The 21,306-nt window shown below is 46.3% G+C and overlaps 1 protein-coding gene across 3 annotated transcripts in view; it reads right to left on the minus strand.

Moving 5' to 3' along the window:
* The window catches only part of LOC117218201 (ras-related and estrogen-regulated growth inhibitor), a 101,127-nt gene that overhangs the window by 72,486 nt on the left and 7,335 nt on the right, over nucleotides 1–21,306 (minus strand). For all 3 annotated transcript variants that reach the window (XM_076520592.1, XM_033466416.2, XM_033466418.2), the window contains one exon: nucleotides 6,347–6,403. In XM_076520592.1, coding sequence (XP_076376707.1) covers nucleotides 6,347–6,403 — 57 coding nt within the window. The remainder of the gene's footprint in view (nucleotides 1–6,346; nucleotides 6,404–21,306) is intronic.

The following is a 21,306-nucleotide window of genomic DNA, read 5'->3' on the forward strand; positions in this document are numbered from 1 at the left end:
TTCCTATCCGGCTTTCTGCACTCGGCGCACTCGCCGCACTCGCCGCTGCACTCGGCGCACTCGCCGCCTGCACTCTACGGTACCGCCGAACCGAACCCTCCGGCACGCACCGCGCCAACGCGAACCGCGAAGCTGCCTTCGATCCTTTCGTCCTCGCTTTTCACCACATTTTCGAGCATTTTTCTCCGACGAGAAAAATCCGGCAGACGTCCCAGTTTCCGTTGTCCGCCCCATTTTCCGTGCCCCCGAATTAAAAATGTATAGACAATATATATTATACACGAACCGATAATCTATTCTCTTTGCTGAACATTTTCAGCGCATCGAATGAAAATTGTAGCGTTCAATGAGAGTTCCGGCGAAACGAGAATTGGCTGAAATGCGCGAAAATATTGTCTAAACGCGAACGAGTAGAGCATAGAGAAGCGCGATAACGCGGAGAGAAAAGATAACGGAGATTCGCGCAAGGTCCGGACCGCTCCGAAGAATTTGTCGAAAGCATCTCCTCGTTTTAACATCGCGAAGTAGAACACACCCTCGAGCGGTCGTACGAAACCGGCGGCTCGATTGTACGAAGCGCGCCGATAAAAATGCCGTCTTTCCGATCGTTCGTCGATGAGCAAATCTCTTTCGCGCGTGCTCTAGAACACACCGCGCGCGCTCCTTTACCGTGAAATCCTTGCCGTGATTTTCCTCGCACGATGCCACGGCAATTAAGCGCCGTCCAGTTTTATCGCGAACGCGCTTTCGTGGCCGCGTTGGAAAAATCACGGCGCGGAACAGAACGCGTCGATGATTGAGATGTTGCGGTCGGCCGTACGAGTTTAACCGGCTGCCAGATTTCTCTTCTCCCACCATCTGTTGCAACCACGTGAAACTCGGTTGCAGATAGGCTCGCCAAACAATGAGATAATTGTGCATCTATTGTCTTACCCAGCTGCGAATTGACCGGATCTTATCGCGGCGTGAATTGACTTAACGATAAGCGGCCAGATAACGGCCGTTCGGAGAGAACTCCGCTTTCACGGGAGAATTCGCGGAAACGAGGATTCTGCGCGATTCTTTACCTCTTTCGCGATTGCAATTTTCACGAAAATAAAGTAACGGGTTGCTCGATGCTCGCCGAGATGCTCGGCGCGTCTCGATCGCGTCGCGATCTACGAAATTAGACGATCGTGAAAAATCGAATCGGACGGCTCTATGGAATACGGAAACGACGAAGAATATCAAATAATTCCATTCGCGAAATATTCGATTTCTCGTTGTCGTAAAGATGCTCGCGAGAAATTGTTTATGCACCTTTGTCTCGCGTTTCGCGAAACGCTCGAAACGATGGAACGCGGCATCGCTCGGATCCGAGCGGAGTTTAAACCGTGTGTCATAAGTGTATCAGAATTTATGGCGCTCGGTGAGCAAAAGTTGTGACAGGTTCCCCGTGATATAATAGTATTTTTCTTTCTCTCGGCTAGATCTACGACAGATTATTACAAGTTCTCCCGTATTAAACCACGGCCACTTTTATTTCGTGCGCTATTCATCGCGGGACCCGATGGACATACGGCCGCTAAATAGAGGTGTTGCTTTATGGGAACCCGTTGAAGTCTATAATTCAGCCGTGTCGCCGATTAAAAAGTTTCACGGCTGCTTCCACACGGCAACGATCCGGGCAACTATCTATCGACAATGTTATGCAAATCGGCCGGTCTCGGGAGGCAGCCACCTTCGCGCGACTCGGACAATGGTTTTCTACCCCGTGGCAAATTCTCCCGTTGCGTATTGATACGGGAGAAACAGAGTGTGACAGGAAGAAATAGCGGGCAAGGGGGTCACACGTGAAATAGTTAAAGGGGACAAGTAAACAAGAACGACCGCGAGAAAAATATAGAAACGACGGATAGGTGATAAACTGTGCGAAAAAGACCGGCCCCGGAAACACGGTGCGCGCTTTCTACTAAATAAATGCTCTTTTACTCCGAGACAGAGCAGCCCGTTGATCGAGCATAATAACTGGATCGCGGATCTTTCTATGAATTAAGAATTGCCCGCATTGATTGCAAAGTGCGCGGAGTGCGCGAATATTTATTCAGTTTCTTAGTCGTCTCGAGATGAGTCGCAAGTAATGTAATTACGAACGAGAATCGTACGTTTTTATGCTAATTCTAAATCCAAAGTCCGATAGTAACTGAAGAACTATTAGTCCACAAGAAACGTAATTAATGAGCCACTTTTTAGTCGTAAATATGGACAGACATTTCTAATATACTATTTTAATAATATTCTAATTGTAATAATATTCTAATTATAATAATATTCTAATTGTAATAATATTCTAATTATAATAATATTCTAATTATAATAATAATCTAATTGTAATAATATTCTAATATTTCTATTTCTAATACACAAACATTTCTAATTCGTAGATATGGAACTGTTAGCGTCGCTTCTGTTATTCTTCGGGGCCTAAAAAGTGCACCGTCCGCGTCCGCGAGGCGATAACGGTCGATCGGCATCGAAACGGAAAGAAATAAACGCGATCGACGAGCCCGCTACCTTTTTTGCCCTCTTCGAATCTTGGATTTCACCCGTCGTCCGAGTCCTCGCACGAAATAATGAAAGATCTCGCTGCTCTCACGGAGAGAGACTCCGGGCTTCGAATCTTTCGGAAATATCGCAACATTAATGATCGCGGCGAAACCGAGCGCGGCAGGTAGGCGAGCCCTAAGTTAACGCATTCGTCAGAGCAATAGTAGGTGAAATCGAGCGATCTCTATTATTTACCGGAGTGAAAACCGAGACGGGGCCCGGGCCCGGTTGTAAATCGCGGTCTATTATACGCGGCAGGGCTCGCGCATCGGTCATCGGTAGACTGCGGATTTCATGCATTTGCGGTAAAATTAAGTAGTTGCCGTTTCAAATATCAAAAACCGTTATATATATATATATATATATATATATATATATATATATTATATTAATATATTAATAACATAATATAATAATAAATATTAATATATTGTTGCGGATCACCCCGTTTCTCTCGCGTCGCGGCATTTTATTCACAATAAAGAATATAAACTATAACACAACTCGATACAATTATATTTCAGTTTGAAATGTTGCTCGTGCGACGGTCCGATCTCGACTTTTCGATTGTCCATTGATAACACTCATCCGTGGAGTTGCTCGCAACAGGGCAGTTTCACATTACAGCGACTCGATTTGGACAAGTCTCGCCGTAACAATATTAATATTTAACCCGTTGAGATTATCAAAAAAAGAAAGGACTCTCTTCGCAATTCTTATCGTCGCTGACAATCTCTGTGCAGCATAAAAATCCGCGGTCATCGGTTATCGGCGCTCGGGAGTCGCGGACGGGCTCGCGGCCATCGGAGATGATCTCGATGATATCGCGAGCGGCGTCTCCTTCTGCCTCGATTCTCACGGTCCGCGAAATAAATTGCGGCCGAACAGGAACAATGAAACGAGCCGGTGTCCTAATGAAAACCGTCACGTAACCCCCGTGACGCGTTCCGCGACTCGGCTCGACGCGGCGCGGCCCGGCTCGGCTCGACTCGGCTCGGCGCGACGATAATAGCCCGGCGAGGGCTGGTAGCGCGATTAACAAAAGCGATCTATGAAATGGACCATTGTACTGTCTCGCGAAGTGAATGACACCGCGCGCGGCCGGTGCACGCTCCGACGAGAAAATTGAATTCTCCGCGCGCGAGCGCGCGAGATTCGCGTCGCGTAGATTGAAATAATGCGGGCAATAGATAAGACGATTGTCCGACGCCGCTTTATAGACGCCGACGTCCCACAGTCACGTGAGAGGGCCCGGCGATTGCTCGAAATTTCTGATTCGACGACCGCGATGGGCGCAACAACTCGGACCTCGATTTTATTCCGTGCTGCGGCAGCGGCGCGGGTTTCTAAACGCGACTCTGATCCAGACAACCGCTAATTAAACAAATGAGATGCGAAGCGAATTACGAGCGAAATCAAAATGGCGTCCCCGGGATGCCCGTTAATGTCTAATAGAACTGCCGCATGAATCTTAATGCGAACTAGGTACGATGAATGATGTTACTTTTTCATAAGAGTGGATTAGAATCGTGGCGATGAACAAGGAGTGTTATCGTTCGTTAACCTATGCGTACTGCCGGCTGACTAAATTTATTGTTAAGATAATAATACAGTAACGGTATAGTAATTTTATAATTTATGTCACTTCTCTTTTTACCATTTTGGCATTTATAAATTACATTTTAACGCTAGAACTACCGAGCCCTAAACGCGACCGATGCATATTGTTTTATAACACCGACGAGATTGAACTTATCTAAACTTCCTACGATTTTTATTACAATATATCCTCGAACGAAGAAATTCGTACGAAAATTTCGGGCAAAAATATTTTTACGATATCAGAGATTGTAAGGGAAAAGATCAGAACGCGGTCAATTTTGACTGTTTTCAACCCACTCGTGTAATACCGGAAATGTTCGTTCGCCGAGGGGATGCTCCTTTTCGGAGGGATCGCTCTGCATTTCGCGGTAGAAAAACAGCTTCGAAAATGTAGAAAATGGCAGGGAAACGAATACGACGAAGGCGAAAGAGGCTCGAGTTTATTTATGCTCGGCGCAAGGGCAGAAACGTTGAAAATCTGGTCGCCGACCAGGATATTATCGTCGCGCATAGCTTAAGGGGTGGAACCGAGGCTCGCAGTAAGGAGTCCGAGATAATCGCAGCGAGCAGTCCGCATTCCGAGAATTCGATACTCCGCGGGGAAGAAGTTGTTCGCCGGTTTCTCGGGCCCGTTCTCGCGATCGTTCAATTTGTACCCGCCCGCGAACCGCAACGATCGCTTTTCGAACCGGACCTGTTGTTCCGAGCCTAGGAAACGCGGGCCACGTGATCCCGTGATTCCTCGAACGCAGCCGGACGCGTTCAAGCTCGCTCGTTACCGATGCGATACCGATCGCCGAGTAAATTAACTCGGTATTAACGGCGACGGGACGGAAAAACAGCGCGCGCACCCCCTCGTTGCAAACCCGTGTTCGAGCCTGCGACAGGATCGGCTAACAAGGGAAGCCGGGGAACCGGAAATTCGGAAGATCACGTGACGCTTTCTTCGAGAGACTTAACTCGGTCCGGCGATGACGAGTCGCTGACTTAAACCTGATCTTTCTTGGTGTTGCAATACGATTATTATAAATGAAATCTTTCGATAAAAATGACAGAGTTTTCTTTCCGCTCGAATTTACTCGTACGCGTCGATAATTAAACAGTACATTTGTAAACGCAGATTTTAACGATTTCATAGAAATTAGACAATTTCGTTGAACAAGGAGAAAACGGAAGATCGGAATATTCCTGATGCTTGGTACTAAATCGAAATTGTTCCAGCAACAAATTTTTCGAAATTCAATTACTTTGTCATGGAAACGCGCGACAACTATTCCCGTGTCCGCACAGAGTTAGGAAATGTAATAGAAGCTGCAGCTTTAATGAGGAAATAATCGATCGCTTGGAGCAATTTTTTTCCAATTAGCCACAGAAAATTACGTCCATTAAATGGCTCGACCGAAAGGAACGTCGCCGATCGGTGTTTTGTCGGGAGGGATGCTACACGCTCTATATCGTTAAAACGTGATCCGGCATTAACGCGAGAAAAAGTGGCGCTTCGTTCGGCTTAGGCCGGAGGAGCACAAAGTAACGCCGGTAATAAAGCAATCAGCCGATCTAGAACAACGCAAAAAGCTGCACCGGCGCGGCGAGAGCCTCGCGCACTGTCCGACGATCGAGGGAATATTATGGATCGCTATCTATCTCAAACTAAGAACGATCGAAAAGATAATTCACCGTCCGATTTTACACCGATATTACCGTTTCCTTTTATTCCCTGTTGCCGGCTGTTCAGGTAACAGTTTGTTACTGATTTATCGCCGGTAATTGTCTCTATTACAATCGTTTCTTTTACTCCAACCCCGATTACGCGTAATTACCGCTTTTATCGCTTTTCTGAAATTGCGATCGTATCGAAACGGTAATTAGAAATTCCTTCGAAAGCTTAACCACGACGGATATGGAAAAAGTTAAACGAGATATCAGAACGAAACCGTGAAAGCCGAAAAGTTCTTGTCTCGCGGAAAGATCCGATAATTTCACCGTGTAAACAATGAATTTCGCGTTCTCCCGTTGAACGTTTAAAAATCTTAGATTCATTGGAACCCGTCCGTTTCCCTTCCGTTCTCCCTTATCGATTCAAGCTTTCCTTCGAGCTTCAGAATTCTTGCAGCCGCCTGATCGGGATAATTAGGATATCTATCGTGAAACAACTTACCGCTGGTTGAGCTGTACTCGCCGATATACCGCCTGGTTAGATACCGCACGACCACGGCTGAAAGCAAAACGAGAAACAATGAAAAAGCTGTCCGAGGCGCGTTTTCTATTCGGAAAATATTGTACGCGCGAGATGAAACCGGTAGGGGCCTGGAACCGAAAGATTCGATCTCGTTCCTGAAAATTGCAAAGCGAAAAACTCCCGTCGGCGCGAGAGCTCGACGCGTTAAGTACGTACCGACTTATACTAAATACTTGTGATAATTTCGTTGGGGCGGAATGTGTCCGCGGCGCGATATCTTCGACGATATCAGATCGAAAGAACGAAAGTGGCGCTCGTTTGTTTCTTAATTTTAGCAGGAACAGGTTCACGCTGGGTGAAAAGCAATTAATCATCGATATAATTTCTCTGTTCGCACGTAACCTCCTCCATCGTTCCCCCCCGCCCCCGCCCCTCTCCCACGCGAGAGCTTTTCAATTCCAGAGGTAGAGAAATCCGGTTTCTGATTTTCAGATAATGGCTGAACGAAAGCCCTCGAATCCATCTATCAGATGGTTGCGTAAACTATCCGTTAATCTCCTGCCAAACAGAAAAATTCCGTCCTGTCGATCCGAGAAAAATCGATCCCCGGGCGCACCATTAATTAACCGGGCGGACTAATTGGTAAGCGTACACCTCGCAGCACCGATCCCTCCGCCGCCTCCGCGCGAACGACGCCCGTTCAATTTTGAATACGCTCGACGTTACCAGCTGCGAAAAGGGAGCAGCATAATTTATCGACTGAAATTAGAAATTCGTGTAATTAATTCAGAAGACATCGCGCTCGCCTAGGAATAAATTAGCGACTAAGTTTCGCGCGAACGTGAATTTATGCACGGTAGCTCGGATATTCGTGTAGCCAATGACATATCGCGGATAATTTACACGCTTTTCCTATTTCAGCCGGCTAATTGACGTTGATAAGTTTGTCAGGTGTCTCTCAGCTGCTGGAAAATAACCCGTTCCCGCTCGCATTACTCACGCATTCCGGTGTTCCGCTGCTATTTTTTCTTTTCTTTTTTTCAATCGAATTCAACGACGATCGACGCGCGATACCGGCACAACGTTTACGTCAAAGACTCGGGATCCGTGCAGACATTGGCATCTTATTGACTTTTCTGTCCCATTAGTCGGCGGGAGTCCCGAGATCGCGGATCTCGCGACGAAATGAAAATTCTTCGCATCGATTGCAAGAAATAAAAACGTTGAAGATTGTCTCTGCGAGGGACATAATATTTTAAACTATGGTATTACATTGTTGTACGATGTTGTACGTCGTGTCTGGCGAGAGAGTGCGACGACTGTCTACTGTCTGCGTTGCCTTTTTTTTTTCTTGAGGCTCCTGCGGCCAAAAATTTTGTTCTTTAGTTAGTTGCCTGCGGACGAGCGAGGTGTATAGTTGTGCCTACCGAACCATTACCCGTAATATCAGTTAGCTTTATGTGTGTTCCCTTTTCTGTGTTTTCAATAAAAATTAACTCTGTTACGATTATTTACGTTGCCTGTAAAAATTCAACAAAAAAACTATATAGTAAGTTCACTCCTCGTTCTCTTCGTCCGACGTTTTATAATTTCAACTGAGAATATTTAAAACCATACTTTTGTGTTCCATGCATGCCTTGGAAAATATATTTTCCAGTGAATGAGATTAATTAAATGAGAAAGTAAAAAAGAGTAAATGAAAGTCATTTTTAATTGCAATTTTCGTACGCGTGTGATGCTACGAAAATATACGTGCAATAATATGAAAATTCTAATATATATCAAAAATTAGGGTTGAATGTATCGTAGACTCCGATACAACGGGCCGAAAATATCGTGGCTGCAAAATTACATGCGCGCGAATGAACGAGTACGCGAATTTACCGTGAGTTTGTAAAATGCCCAACGTGTTTTGGAGTTGTAGCAGGAGTCTATTGGAATTTGCGCGACCGATTGTACGCTGTGTTTATTGACGGTGTCGTAAAAACAGCTTTCTTTTACGGGCAAGCAAACCAACGTTTTTGCGATATGGGTGTCGGTAGGTTGAATTTCGAACGCTGGGTGCCAGTTAGCTGCCGAATACTCAGTAGTGAACACGTGTGAACAGTGAACGAGCACGCGTGAAACCGGCAGAATGTGGGTACCACATTTACAGACTGCGTTGATCGATCGCAGACTGTAACTGTGCTCCGATCATCTTCCTGGTCCGAGCTTCGGTTCAAAGTTTCCGAATTTATATCCCAACCAGAATTTTCTACTTTCGAATGTTCCGACCCGAGTATAGAAGACGAGGCTTGTGGACAGCGATCGCCCGTTTCTTTCATCTTCCTTGATCTTATAAGTGACTCTATTAATAAATACGGATTTTTATGTATTGTTTATTAATACCGTCGCTAAAACGATTAAGGGACAGTTCGTACGATAGAAATGCGGCGGAGATGCGATAGAAATTTGTCAAAGGTTGCGAGTGTTGAAGAGTAAGGCTCAATATCAATTTCAAGAGAACTAGTATGATCTAGAATAGGTGAACGAATAATATAGCATATACCACTAACAAAAAACTTTGTCCCTACCTAATCGGGACCATTAATCTTTAAAGGGCATATTTTCTGTTTCAGCGGCCGGTGGATAATCTAGAAAATATTATGTTCGTGTTCGAATCACCAAAGAGACGACGAAGAAGGTATAATCATTTTTCACGTTAAACGTTATTTATTATTAATTATATTACTAATTATATGTTAAATATGTAACAATAAACTTTATCTCAACCGTGAAATATGTTCTTTGTCCTCGCAACGACCGATTGATATTGAGCGATGTCCTAGAAAGTGTTTCATTTGCTTAGCCTTATTATCACAAGGCTGAAGTCAGCGACAATTTGCTCACAATAGAGTTTGTTTAAATTTCGGTTGTACAACGAATTGTACCCTGATCTATCGAATCTAATTTAAAGATGTAAACGAATTATAAGAAGCGTACATTGCAAATCGTAAAACTATATACATTGATTGACATTACAATGACCGCCGTTGTATTCGTACAAAATATTTATTTAATTTCGCTGTTCCGCGGAAACAGCGAACGCGGATAACGCAGAAGAAACGGTAGCCGTCGATGTGCAACAACCACGGAAATTAACATTCGACTACGCGAACAACCAGACCGCTTTCCAATCGCGTCAGCACTTTTCATCGACGCGGTTTTTTCCCCGCTCCTAATTACAACATACTCCGTTGTAACTTCTCATTTGGCAATTACCACTTCATTGTAACTTCTTATTTGGCAATTACCGCTTTATCCGAGCTTCTTATTTGGCGATCACCGCTTCATTGTAACTATTTATTTCGCAATTACAGCCGCAATTTTTCGTCTCGTAATCACTACCTTGCTACCGTAACTTCTTACGTCCCGCTGGTTTTATTGTAACTTTCTGCTGCGCGCACGGTTTCCTTTCGACTCGCGATTCGGATCGCAGCGTGTACAATGTTAAAGGAAGTCGCGGCGACGATTCGACGATAAATAAGGGAATCCCGTCGTCGACTCGATTGCAACGCGAGCGTAATTTCGCCGGCACGGAAATTCGATAAATTTCCTCGGAGGCGAGGGCGGGGTTCAATCGAAGATATACGGGATCGATATCCGCGGTCCGGGTGCTCGATTGAATTTTCGTCGATCCGCAGCCGAAGTGGGCGTGCAACCTAACGCCGGACCGCAGGGGAAGCAATCGTGGAACTAACGGCGGCGTACGTCATTAGCCGCGATAAAAGTATTCTGTTGCCGACACCACACCTCCTGTCGACAGCTCGCCAAAGACGAAGCTGCGAGGAGCACGCTAGCCGATCCGCGAACCGCCGCCGCGCCATTCCGTTTGCACCTAACCCTGCAATTTCGTCTGCGCCGGGAATCCCCCGACATCCTATCGATCCATAATTACACGCTATAACGACCTAGCGCCTCGAAAAATTGCCTACAAGCCGATTCCCCTGCTGCCCCGAGGGCCGAGACTCGATAATTCCATCTTCGTTTCGACGATATGCTAGATCGCCGCGGCATCTTCCACCCCGTTCTTAGAACATTCTGCTTCGAAACGCGTCCAAAACTTTCTAAAACATTTGCATCGGCATTGTTCGGCTACCGTGGCCTGTGTTCGGCTGTTTGCCTCGCGGAGTTCCGAAATTGCTGTCCGAAGAACAACAAGGTCCACCGAAATTGAGAAAATCTCACCGGAACCTCGATTATCCGATCAATTGATCCGAAAACGACGATGAAACGAAAGGCACTGGCACTGCTCTAGACAATGAAATCGACGAGCTGTCGACGAGCAGGCTGAGAAACGATGTCGGGCCATTGCCGGCCGGAAAAATGGAGGCGAGTCGAGGTATCGGGTATCGGCGCGGAAGAGGGCGAAACAGCGAGGCGCGGTTTCGCATGAAATAAGTAATAACAATAATTAATGGCCACGATATACAGGAAATGTCGTCGGGAGGAATGTCCGACGCGGCGAGCTGCACTTGGCGCTCGGTGGACGGTCGCTTCATAAATTTCTTCGTTAGTCCGCGGTTCGTACGCGAGGACTTAACATGTCGCGGACGTATAGTATCCTCTCCGGTTCGACCCTTCAAGACTTATCGAGTACATAGAGAGAGAGAGAGAGAGAGAGAGGGAGGAAGAGAGAAAGAGCCCGTACTCGTCCTCTCGTACACACATTCGCGAGCACTGTTTATAAATCTGTCGGCGCGGTGCATCGCGACGCGACGCGGCGCGGCGGTTAGGCGACTTCGGGCCCCGGAACCTCTCCGGCCCGCTCTCCGAACGGTTGGCAGAACTTGATCCGCGAAGTGCTGCAACTGGTTCGCTCACTTCGCCGGCGAAGTGAACTGGTTGCCGGAAATTGATGAGACTCGTCGGAAGAAGTCAGACGGGAAGCGGTCGCCGGCTTATGGCCGCGACCACGCGAGCCGGAGCCACTCTTAACCCTAAATCGCCGAGGCGGATGATCTTGGACGCGGCGGGGCGTCGCGAACTAATGGCGATTTCGCTACTTTTATCGCGAGTTACATTTTAATGGGGCTGTCCGTTTCAGCGTCGCCCGGACGGGTCGCTGACACTCCGCGCTTAGCTTTTCGAATCGGTGATAAAGTGGATCGCGGATTTGATGCGTTTACGAGGCGAACGAGAAGTTGCGATTTGGAAGCGGTGAAAACCGGCAAGACGATTGAAAAATGGCCAACGCGTTAGTATCGACCGATTGAAATTACAGAAAGAAAGAACGAAGCGTCTGTCGGACGCGTTTCTGTAACGAAGCAATTCGCTCGTCGAAGATTCGGACGTTCAAAGAATCTACGAAGAACGCCTACGAGAGAACAACGATCCCACTATTTCGAGAAGCGCGCCAATTCGCCAATTGGCCGGATCGCCGGAAGGGGAGCGAGCTGGCGATAAATAAAGGTTGTTCGTTGGGAAAGGCGTAAATCCGCGCGTCGTCGCGCGGGATCTATTCAGCGGAGAATCTACGGCGCTAAGTGGCTCGGGATCGCAATCGAGGACGCACTCGTAGCGTCCTCCATATCTTTTGTTTTCGAAGGATAGAAAGCTCTGTCGCCGGTGTCGAATAAAACTCGCCCGAAGTGGGACGGATATTAGTTCGCTCCCGCGGCGACCGAAGGAGGAGGAGGAGGAGGTGGAGGAGGCTGACATTTGAAGCGTTCGCAATTTGTACGCGGTGTCGAACGAAAATACGTGTAAACTCTCTAGCGGACGAAAGTTCAGAGCCGAGGGAAATTCGAGACACACGCGTATCAAGATAGGTAGAAGTTCACCGCGGCGCGACGCGGCGCGGCGGCGTGAAATTTATGGCCGGCCGCGGCCGGATCCCCGTGTGCGAGTGCGAGCATGATCGCGAGCGAGCGAAAGAGGGAGAGAGAGAGAGAGAGAGAGAGAGAGAGAGAAAGAAAGAAAGAGAGAGAGAGAGAGACCCCGTGGCATGGGGCCCATAGGCGACCGGGGCATTGTTGCGGGGCCCGGTGTCCTGGAGAAGAAACTCCGTGAATGCCTTCGTCTAGTTCATAAGTCCCGGATTGAACGCGTCAACGGGCTTATCGGGGCCTAATCTTGAATCTCGAGCCTTGAATCTCGAGTCTCGAATCTCGAGTCTCGAATCTGAAAACTCGAATCTCTCGAATCTCTCGAGACGTTCGCGCGCCCTCGTGCTCGCGCTCGTAAATACGACGGTTGTATCAGCCGACGATACACGATAATGCATATCATTAAACAAATTCATAAAACGCCAGATAATCAGAGTTATGGGGGGGCTTAATCGCGTCGCGGTTGTCGGCCGCGCGCGCGCGCTCGCGTCACCATGGTAATGCACGTCTGGGGCCCCGTGGATCGCGATCCAGACTCGTGTGTCTGCCGGGCCCCGTCGGCTTTTTTCGCCTCGCCGTAATGTTTCTTACAATGGGAGGTTGATTTTCTCGACGCGGATTGAAATTTATGGTCGGTCTTGTGTAGACACGTCGATGTCTCCAGACCGGAAGCGCTGCAGATACGCGTCGACTGATAGATCTGGGGACGCGGATCGGAGTCACAATACGCAGACGTGTTTTCTATGTTTACGATTCGAGGATATGTTCGCGCAATCAGAATACATTATGTCCTCGGTGTCCAATATATTTAACCACTGACAGCTGCGTACTTTATAGAATTTTCCGTTTCGACCAGCAGCCCGGACTTAGGCGTCTCGCTGCTTCGACGGGAAATATATGCTTTCGACGTTTTCTTTCAGCGGCGCTAATACGTTCACCTAGTTCGAGCTTTGCGGGCCTATTCATCGATCGTTCAAGAATATATAGGAATTTTTTGAAGCGCGATTTGTAACACGGTCCGAGATTATGGCAATTCGACCGTGTCTGTCCTCCGGACATGAGATCACCTCACGGATAAGGAACCCTTTAGGAAAGTATACAAGCTCGGAGATTTTTGAAAGTTGTTGTTCTTTTGCTACCTTTTTATCGAACGACTAGAACTTTGGGTCGAAAAATCCTCTTCTATGAAACCGAATTGTTCAAAACCGAATCGCACCGCTTTCGTGCGAAGCAAAAATTCTCTGCGCCGTTTTTTTTTTTTTTTTATAAAAACATATGATCTACCCTCGACAATTTCAATTACTCGCACGTTCAATGTTTCTGCTAGGAGCGCATAAAATCCAAAAGCGTAAACAAAAATGTACGCCCTAGCGTGCCGCGCTGGTGCACCGCATTATGCAGTTTTCTGTGAAATAAAATGAGACTAGTCTATGGAATCCGTCCCCTTGAGCCTTAATTTAAATAATCGACCTCTCGTCTCTGCAACATTGTGAACTAATATTATCCCGATCGTAGCTCTAACAAGAAAAATTGTCCATCGAACGATGAGATTCGCGCGTCTCCCGCGAAAAGAAAAGAAAAGAAATTCGCTGCGCCCAGCAACGTATAAATTCCTGGAAAAAAGAAGAGAAGTTGGGAGACAACCAGACCCGATCTGCACACCTGACCAAGAAACCTCCGATGCCACGGACGCGACCAGGGACAAGAGCACCTCGCCTAGTATGCGGCCCGGCGCATTTACCGTGCCGTGAATCGCTCTTTTTTTACCCTGGCTCCTGTTATCCACGGTGATCGTGCCCGTAATTACTATTTTCTTACGTGCGCCGAGCATTATCCTCCGTGAATCTATCTATAGACCACTGTACGCCAGCGTCGGCGAATGGCACTGCTGCTGCACTCTTGGGTGCAGCCTCGAGAGACGCCCGTTCTAGTTGCAATGCAACTTGCAACCGCAACTGTATTTCGTTCCCGTGCACCCGCGCATCTTCCACGGGGCAGGCACGATCCTCCGGCGAGCGACTTAATCGCTTTTCTGTCTCCTCGTGTTCTTCTTTCGCCCGTGCGCCGATGATACACGATCCCGCCTCTGCGATCGATCGGCGGTTCATTATCGGCGAAATTCATTATCGAGAAAGTTCTGCGTTACTCGTTTCCTCGGATGAAACCGCGCGCTTTCTGCCAGAATTTGGCGAAGAAGATTCTGATGCAATTTGCGAAAAAAAGGCCAACGATATAGACAGAGATTTGGATTCGATTGGCGAAACTAAATCGTATGGCAAACTCGATTTTAGAAGTCGACTTTACAAATTATATTGTTGCGTTAATTAATTCGATATAGCAACTATCGTTCTATTTGATATACGAAAGTTAAAGCGAAAGAACCACCGAGAAGATGCTTGAAAAATAAAGGACGCTCGCGAGCGTACAAAATTATCGTCGACTTCAATTTCGTACGTAAACGAATCGTACGAATAAATGAATTGATTACGGTCTTTATGTATCTGCAGAACAATCGTATCTTAGGCCGATCGAAATTACGCGCCGGCCGAATAAAAGGGGACATCGCGGAACGATATAAAGTTTTTCGAGGAGACCGGCACGCACAATATGGCCGCTCGTTTTATTCGGTCGCTCCATCATCCTGTTTGATTATTCATATTTGTAACTTCGGGCTTCGACGCGGTCGCATGAATCAAGATGCACGAACAAGGCTCCGGGCCGTGAATTCAACTACGATAATAAATCGTCGCGAATCGCTGATTCACTCTTTACTTATATGCTCATTTATGCGCGCGAGCGCGGTCGATTCTTCAAATCACTGCACGCGTGTGTGCACGGGTGTGCGTTGGCGCGCGGCGCCGCCGAATTTCTTTCTCGTTTGGGAACCAAAATTCCCGCCGACTCGCGCGCGTCCCTTATAAAATATTGAAACAACTGGCGGAATATTTACGAGCCGACTGCGTTTCGATTGTCCTTCGAGACCTGCGATGCTGAAACGAAATTCGAAAAGCTTTCGAACGCGTCGCGTCGCGTTGTTCCTCGAGCATGTACCAAGAGGAGGGTGCGAAGGAAATATTTTCTGCAATTTTTCAACCCTTTGTCGTTATCAGCTGGATATACATATCAACGAACTCGTTCAACATTTTTATTCGAAGAACGTGCTTGTATGAAACGGTTAAGAACTCTGGAAACAGTTTACGAGACGCGTCGCGATCCGAAAAAAATCGAAGCCGACTTTCGGAGATGCTAATTTGTATTCGTAAAAAGTGTTTCAATTTGATCAACCGGCGTACCAACGGGTCCGTTAAGAACCTATAAATAAGTTCGTTAATGGCGTCTATTTTTTTCGCTGGAACCGTGAACGGGGACTCCGAATCGGCCATAAAAATCAGATTAAACGGGACGGAAAGTTCGAGCGGCATAAAATAACGATCACGCGGCCGCAGAACGAAATGTCGGCTGCATTATTTCTTTTTCTCCCCGTCTGGCCGTGCTTCTTCTTCTTTTTTGTTTCTTTTTGCACGGTGCTCGGTAATAAAGCGAGCCGTTTAGCCGAAATGAATTTATGAATACTTCGCGCGACATGGAAATGCGCCACCGGCTTCCAATTGCCACTTCAATAGGCGCTAACGCAGATAAATGACCCGAACCATAATCATCGGCATTCTCTCGTCGCTTCCAGGAGCTTTTCTATCGGCGTATTCTCTCGCGGCCGAAAACCGCTCCGCGCGGCGACGCGCGAAGAAACCCGGCACCGCGGATTTACAACCGAACTTTATCGTCTTTCCGTAAAAAAGGAAACAAAATGAAACTGGATTAAGAAATTTTATGCAAAAATCCAACGCCGTTTTCGTTCCGTCGAAGCCGCGCTACAACGCCGGGATTAAACGATTTATTTCTCCGATTAAACGGGTTCGCACAAATTTATTAATTCCCGCGGAAACTGCCTCCGCGCCGCGATTTACATATCCGAAAGGATTAAAACCGCGAACGGTTATATTTTATTGCCGTTCGACGCGGTTCCTCGGAGCGTCTAGTTTACGGAGGTACGCGGGTTTACGACGCGTTTTCATAAGTCTTCCCGATTTAGCCGAGAACTTTTTTCCAAGAGAGCTCCGATCTGCCTTTAACGCCCCGTCGGAAAGCCTATTAATAAGGCTCGCGGTGCTCCATTTCAACTTATCGATTGATTTATTTCATCCAACAGCCAACGAACCCTCGCACTTCCGTCGATAGACCCGGGGCAAGACGATCGTTCCACAGAAATTACGAACCCATCGATCGGAGAACGCTGTCAGCAGTTCCATCTCGTTCCTTTCGTACATTGGTTTCAATCAATCGTAGAATCGTAAGCATTTCAGGAATGGAATGCGCCGAACCCCGCCTAAGTAATAACCGAAGTATATTTCGATCGAGTAGCACGTGCTCGAATAAGGATCTCCCGAAGGAATTTTTCAATCATATTGCTCGAGAAGACTCGATAGTTTACGATGCTTTTCGTTAACAATTATCGAGAGTAAATTGTTTATAAATCGACGTCCCGATAAAATATCGATTACTGTTTTCTGGCAAGTAAAGACGAAACCATAAAGCGGTTCAAAGAAACAGATCGTTCGAACTAACTACGGAATCGGAGGAATAACGAGGAAGCTCTAGACACTTTTCGCCATCTCCGATGCTTCCCCCGGATCGCCGTGATATCCCCGAATAATTTCAGGTGAAAATTAACCTTTTAGGCACGACGTGCCACTATAGTTGCTTCCGCGGATGTCATCTCTCTGAAGGACGCGCAACTATAGTGGCTTTCGCGGATGTCATCTCTCTGAACGACGCACCACTATAGTGGCTTACTCTAGTAGCTCACTCGGTCATCGTTTGAATCAAATAATCGTCTTCATATGCATTGTTTCACACTTCTTTTGTCTTCACATCGATGTACAATATACAGACTTATCTTAACAATATACAGACAGAATATACAGACACTCTGCACAGTACATATCAGACTCTGTCGTCCAGACAAATAGCCTCGCGCAGAATTCAGCCGTACCTAAAAGGTTAAACAGATCGCGAACGTTCCTACCCTAAAATCTCTACCTTGACATCGATATAAACCCCGTTGTCGAAGAAACCTCTAAAGCGTGGATCAAAGAAGCGGATGGATTATCCTAACAGACCTGCATCCGTGGAATCGTTAAACCCCATTCTCCAACTGGCCGCAACCTCGAATCGCTGGCACGTAGCCTCGCATAATTCCACGAGCGCGAATCAAACGGCTCGCGGGAAGATCCGCGTCGCGGCGCGAGGAAAAATAAAATCTGCGGCGCGCGAAGCGTTTAATTTGCCGGACGGTAGTCGGAGGATTCCTTGTCCGATCGTGCGGAGGATTCGAGGAACAAAGAGTGCCGAGCGATTCCAATTAGAAAGAAGACGGTAGCTGGGGCGGGCCGGGACGGTCCCGGGCTCCGTCTCGGGCTCGTCGGGATGATCCCGGCGAAAAATCCGTCGCCATCGGACCGCGAGGGATTCCGCTAATTCGATCGCAGCCGTTGATTCGTTGTTCCCGGTGCTGGGAGCTGTGGAAACACAGATTCCCCGAAAGCCGATAAGGTAGGAAAGCATCGGCGCGGTGCGTGAGCCCGGCATTCGGCATGCAGGGACCGAGAGAGAGAGAGAGAGAGAGAGAGAGAGAGAGAGAGAGAGAGGAGAGCGAGCGAGCCCGCTCGGTAACAGAACGGATGTATCGGATGTCCAGATCTCGCAACCTGCCGCTGCCGTGCCGGGATTTTTCGTAGCTCAACGACCTGCTGACCACTCTCATGTGATATCCGATAACGTCCACGGAGGTCCTTATTATACCCAGCAGGACACTGGCTCTCTCACGACTTTTACGGATTCCCCCGCGCGCCGGGAATATCCGCTTTCTGATCAAACGCTCCTCGTACTCCGCGCGCCGAGTCGCGCCGAACCGCGCCGGGGCCGATGGAGAACCGTCGCGTCGCGACGACCGTGCGAGAACGAAAAAGGCGGACCTCGTCAAATTATTCTAGTTACTCCGCGAAAATATCGGTAGCCGGACAGTGGAGGCTCGCCCTGTTGTCTCTATCGCCTGTTGTTAACACCGCGCCACTTTGTGCGATAACTAGACAGTTCGGATAATAGAGAAGCGCTCGCTATCTATTCCCATGTCTAGCTTTTATTTGTTCTAATCAGAGAGCACGTTGGTAGTGATTCGTACGATAGAGGGTGAGTTATGGTTTGTATAATAGAGGGTGAGTTAAGGGGCTTGTATAATAGAGGGTGAGTTATATGGTTTATATAATAGAAGGTGAGTTTATAGGACTTTTATAATAGAGTGTGAGTTAAGGGATTTGTATAATAGAGGGTGAGTGAGTTTATGGGGTTTATATAGTAGAGGGTGAGTTAAGAGTTTGTATAATAAGTGAGTTAAGGGTTTCTGTAATAGAGGCTCAGATACAGGCTCGTATGATGGAGGATCGATCAGGGTTTCGTACAGTAAATAGTCTGGTAAGTGTTCGTATAGCAAAGGCTCATGTAAGGGTTCGCATTAATAGAGAGACTCAGCTAAGGGTTCACATAATAGAAACAAAACCGAGGGTTCATCTAACAGAGACCCAGGGCTCGTATAACAACGGTTCAGATAAGAATTCGTATAACAGAGGCTCAGATAAGTGTTCGTACAATAGAGACTCGGATAAGAGTTCGTATAACAGAGGCTCAGATAAGAGTTCGTACAATAGAGACTCGGATAAGAGTTCGTATAACAGAGTCTCGGATAAGAGTTCGTGTAACAGAGGCTCGGATAAGGATTCGTATAACAGAGGTTAATTCGGATGAACGAAATGTTGCTAAAATTCCTATAAGAGAAGCCAGGTAATCGATCTGTCTGCACCCACATAAACACAGATAATATGGGACACCACTAGATCTCGATAGAGAAATATCGAATTTTTCAGATAATTTTAGTTACTAGTTTCCCAATAGTAGTAGAGCATGGCTATAATTAAGAATCGGTCGAAGATCAAAGTGAAACGTATCTAGCTTTTTCCAAGTTTTCCGAGAGTAGATCGAACAGTCGAATACCGTACCGAAAGATGAATTAAGAACTGTTTCGTTTTGCTCCTTTTGCGATCAGTAACATCGTCTATTTAACGGACACTCGCGTTTTAAAAGAAAAGTAAAAATTGTCCAATTTCCGAGCAGTTGACACGATAATAACATTACTATCGGCTCGGAGAAACCTGGGAGCACTTGTAGCAGTGCACTTCCGTGCCGTTAAGTATCAAAATATCATCCAGACCGAGACCCGAGATAATCTGGAGATCGGGTTACTGATAATAGCGTTTCACTGATACGGCTGCAATAAAAGCGGCGATAACATACTTAAAATTGTGAGTCGCTGAATTTGCAATTTCGAACGAGCTTTTATCGAATCGTTATCGCGCACTGCAATAGCGTGAATTTACAGAGGTGCGCGGTTGTATTTACACGCGTCGTTTCTGTCGCTTGTTCAAGAAATCTGGATAATTGACCAATGAAAGTTCCGAGCGATACGTATTACGATCTTTGTGTTTTTCGTTTACGAAATTTCATCGCAAAAAGTATGCGTTTAGCAGCTTTAATAACGCGACATTAATTGCAAAAATACACGGAAAATTAATCGCGATCTAAACGAACAAAAAAAAAACGGTGACACGGTCCGTGCAACGGAGAAATTACACGTTTATTCATGGTATCAGTTCCGCGGCTTATTAATAGGATTAATTCGGGGTCGGTGAACTATCTTATTGCCTTCATTTACTCGCTTTGTACGCGTCGTACGACTGTCGGAGCTAACTAATGCACTGTATTATACCAAAGACTATACGTATTCATCTTAACGGCACTTTCATTCAATCCGTCGTTGGGGTATTAGATGGACGTGCAGAAATTACATGCTTTACATGACACAATATTAGTACCGTCCATAATAATTAATACCTCGTCGACGTACGTTTGTCCGAGTACCGTGGGACATACTTTTTCGTGATCTGCGACGGTATAATCGCGTTTATACGTTCGAATAAACTTCGTGAGAAGATCACGTTCTTCGTTGAACGCGTTCAATATTTTCTCCGAATTTTGCTTATTCTATTTGATAGAAAAACGTTGGAGTGCGTAAAAATCAATTTTAACGAGAGAGAATTGAGCCGTTTATTTTGAAAGTGGCATAAGTCACTTTTTCAAAAAACATCGAGTTAATGGTAACGCTAATTACAATCGAACGGTATCTTTTCATTTAAAAAAAAAAAGAAAAAAAAAGAAGTGACTTATGCCACTTTCAAAATAAACGGCTCAATTATTTATGTACACGTCTTATAAGAAATTCAATTTTGCAATTAACAAGAAGGAACAGAATTTTCACTTTAGAAAGAATCGTTCATGAAAGTTCTGTTACGTGCGCAAATAACGTGTACGCACAATCAGAATTTAATGTTCGACTAATGAAATTGCTTGCAACGGTTTCGAATCTGAAAAGAGAAAAAGTTCGCTGCGCGAGGACTCGAAGCAACAAATAAAGTATACGATACAGAGAACGAGAACATTCGGAAAATGGTGACAGCGCCGGGCGCGCGGCATTATATTGGGTTGGCAACTAAGTAATTGCCGATTTCATTTATAGATGTCTCTCATTCCCATTTTTATGATATCCGTAAATGTTATATTATAAAATTATTATTATTATTATTATTATTATGTTATTTTTTATTATCCGTGAGTGTTAGCAACTGGACAAATTGAATGCAGCGGTCAAGGAAAAGCGAGCAGAATTGGTCGATCGTGAAGGTGGCATTTTCCAGCAGGACAATGCTAGGCCGCACACGTCTTTGTCCACTCGGCAAAAATTGATGGATATTGGTTGGGAATTGATGTTACACCCACCATACAGCCCTGATCTCGCGCCATCGGATTACCACTTATTTCGATCCCTGGACAACTCCCTTCGTGGTAAAACTTTTAATCATGATGACGCTGTAAAATCTCACTGAACTCAGAAAACGATCAGACTTT

This window comes from Megalopta genalis, chromosome 3 (assembly GCF_051020955.1).
Source record: "Megalopta genalis isolate 19385.01 chromosome 3, iyMegGena1_principal, whole genome shotgun sequence".
Taxonomy (NCBI): Eukaryota; Metazoa; Arthropoda; class Insecta; order Hymenoptera; family Halictidae; genus Megalopta; species Megalopta genalis.